At 30.6% G+C, this 3074-nt stretch overlaps 1 protein-coding gene across 2 annotated transcripts in view; it reads left to right on the forward strand.

Annotated features, from left to right (window-relative positions):
• The window catches only part of sult6b1 (sulfotransferase family, cytosolic, 6b, member 1), a 15659-nt gene extending 13319 nt beyond the window's left edge, over positions 1 to 2340 (forward strand). The window contains exon 7 of one of the 2 annotated variants that reach the window (XM_079844093.1): positions 1712 to 2340. In XM_079844093.1, the coding sequence (XP_079700219.1) occupies positions 1712 to 1839 (128 nt within the window). In that variant the 3' untranslated portion in view covers positions 1840 to 2340. Of the gene's footprint in view, positions 270 to 1711 lie in introns of those variants that run through there. The other variant, XM_079844094.1, reaches the window with a different exon arrangement.
• The last annotated feature ends 734 nt before the right edge of the window (positions 2341 to 3074 follow it).

Raw genomic sequence — 3074 nt, forward strand, 5'->3', positions numbered from 1 at the left:
CTGTGGTATTTTTGGTACAGCGCCCAAACAAAGTCATCTCAATTTTTGTGATATTAACTTCAAATTTGGAACACAACCTGGTTAGACGTATGGCTTTGATTTTATAGTCATTTTAGAGTAAAACATTTTTTGTAAAATGTCTTTTATATAAAATAAAAAAAATTTAGTACAGTATTTTTTATTTACAGTAAATTTAAACTTCCATAAATACTTTCATATTTTCAGCAATGATCTGCAGAGTGTCTTCTTTAAAACAAGACCAAATTTAGGTATATATTCCAAAGCATTCTTGAATTACAGCCCTTTAAGTTTGGATAGTGCATTTTAATGTGTATTCTCAAAAAGGGGAGTGACAGTTAAGGGGTTAAACCTCAATATTATATATATATATATATTTAGTGCTATCAAATCGATTAAATCACATCCAAAATAAAAGTTTGTGTTTACATAATATATGTGTATGTACTGTGTATATGTATTATGTATATATAAATACACACATCTATATATAAAAAACATTTACGAATGTATATATTTAAGAAAAATGTGTTATATTTGTATATAAAATATTTTATAAATATTTTGGTTGCGATTAATCGATTTGACAGCACTAATATGTACATATAATATATTTTTTATTATATTTATTTTATTCATATTATACATTTATATCTTTATAATGATGTATATAGCAATATTTTACCGAATTTTGACTATTTATTTAACTCTTATTTTGACTATTACTATTATTATTATGTATATTAATATATTCTAATATATAATAGGCCTTTATATAATATAAAAATAAATAATATATTCTAATATATATATATATATATATATATATATATATATATATATATATATATATATATATATATATATATATATATATATATATATATATATATATATATATATATATATATATATATATATATATAATTTTTTTTTTTTTTTTTTTTTTTTATATATTATATTATATATTCATATCTATAAAATGTATATAGCAATATTTTACCAAATTTCGACTATATTTATTTTAATCTTATTTTGACTTTTATTATTTTATTATTTTTATTATTTGTTTTTTGTATTTGCTCTTGAACAGTTTCTAAACTATATTATATATGTATATTTAAACTTTTTATGTAGCAATATTCTTTTTTTTTTCATTTTGACTAACATTTATATACACACACACACACACACGCGCACACACACACACAAATTTGGACCCATTATTATTTTTTGTTTTTAAGTCTCTTCTGCTCATCAAGGCTGCGTTTATTTGATCAAAAATACAGAAAAAACTGAAATATTGTGAAATATTATTGCACTTTAAAATAATGTGTTTCTATTTTAATATACATAAAAATATAATTTATTCCTGTGATCAAAGCTGAATTTATCATCATTACTCCAGTCTTCAGTGTCACATGACCCTTCACAAATCATTCTATTTTAAATTAAATGCTGTTCTATTTAACTTTTTATTTATCAATGAATCCTGAAAAAAATATCACAGGTCCCAAAAAATATTAAGCAGCACAACGGTTTCCAACATTGATAATAAATCCTCATATGAGAATGATTTGTGAAGGGTCATGTGACCCTGAAGGCTGGAGTAATGATGAATGAATCTCTAGTTTACACTTTGCTGGTTATAATGACAGGATTTGTGATGTTGCTGTCGTTCTGTTTTAAACAGGCGAGGTGGGCGACTGGAAGAATAATTTCTCTGACGCCCAGAGTAAACAGATGGATGAGCTCTTCCAGGAGAAACTAGCTGGAACTAAACTCGGAGCCAGGCTGAAGTATGACCTTTACTGCCAATAAGTGTGAAGACGACGGCACGGTTTTCTGACAGGGACTCTCCAGGGCAGCTGTTCATGAACATCTTCAATGGTTTTCATGTTTTGGTACATTCCACTGCTTACAATAAGCAAAAACAAACTCGCTCTGTCATTTAAACTCATGCTGTGTATTTGCTAACATTTATTAAAGATGATGTCAACACTATTCCCTGTCAAGAATATCCATTGCACATGTTCACCACTAGTCGGCGCAATAGTTCAATGAGTAACACAATCAACCCATAATGATTTTAAACTGTTCTTGGCTCACGAACAGCCGGGAAAATAAAGCCAAATGCACATAATAAAATGCAACCAACCGTATAATGGTGCATAGTTAGGACAGCAGAATAAATATGACTATCAGCCTTAAAAAAGGAGCAAAACACTGTCAAAGGTTGTGTGTCCAGTCAAACATGTCAAGAGCTCGTCAAATTAAACACATGTCAACCTGGACAGGGTGTGTGACCTCAAAAACATCCTCAAAACCAAAAAAATGCTGAGTTTAAAAAAAGGCCAAGTTGGGTGGACAAAAAGGACAAACCCAGCGATTGGGTTAAAAGTTTGCACAACCTGCTGGGTAGTTTTATTTAACCCAACTATTGTTTAAAATTGACTATATAGCTGGCTTAAAATCAACCCAAAATATGTTGGGAATTAACATTTATAAAACAAGTTTAATGAATAATGATAACACAATAAACAAATTGCTTATTAATAAATGTTGACCTTTTGATTATTATTGTTGCCTCTAGAAATTACGTGTCTGATTTTTAAATTTCTAACATATTTGGGGTAGATTTTCTCATCGCTGGGCTAAAACAACCCAACCGCTGGAGTAAAACAACCCCACCTCTGGGCTAAAACAACCCAACCGCTGGAGTAAAACAACCCAACCTCTGGGCTAAAACAACCCAACCACTGGGTTATAACAACCCAACCGCTGGGCTAAAACAACCGAACTGCTGGAGTAAAACAACCCAACCGCTGGAGTAAAACAACCCAACCGCTGGGCTAAAACAACCCAACCGCAGGAGTAAAACAACCCCACCTCTGGAGTAAAACAACCCAATCGCTGGGCTAAAACAACCCAACCGCTGGAGTAAAACAACCCAACCTCTGGGCTAAAACAACCCAACCACTGGGTTATAACAACCCAACCGCTGGGCTAAAACAACCGAACTGCTGGAGTAAAACAACCCAACCGCTGGAGTAAAA

This window comes from Gobio gobio, assembly GCF_949357685.1.
Source record: "Gobio gobio genome assembly, chromosome: 19".
NCBI classification, from domain to species: domain Eukaryota; kingdom Metazoa; phylum Chordata; class Actinopteri; order Cypriniformes; family Gobionidae; genus Gobio; species Gobio gobio.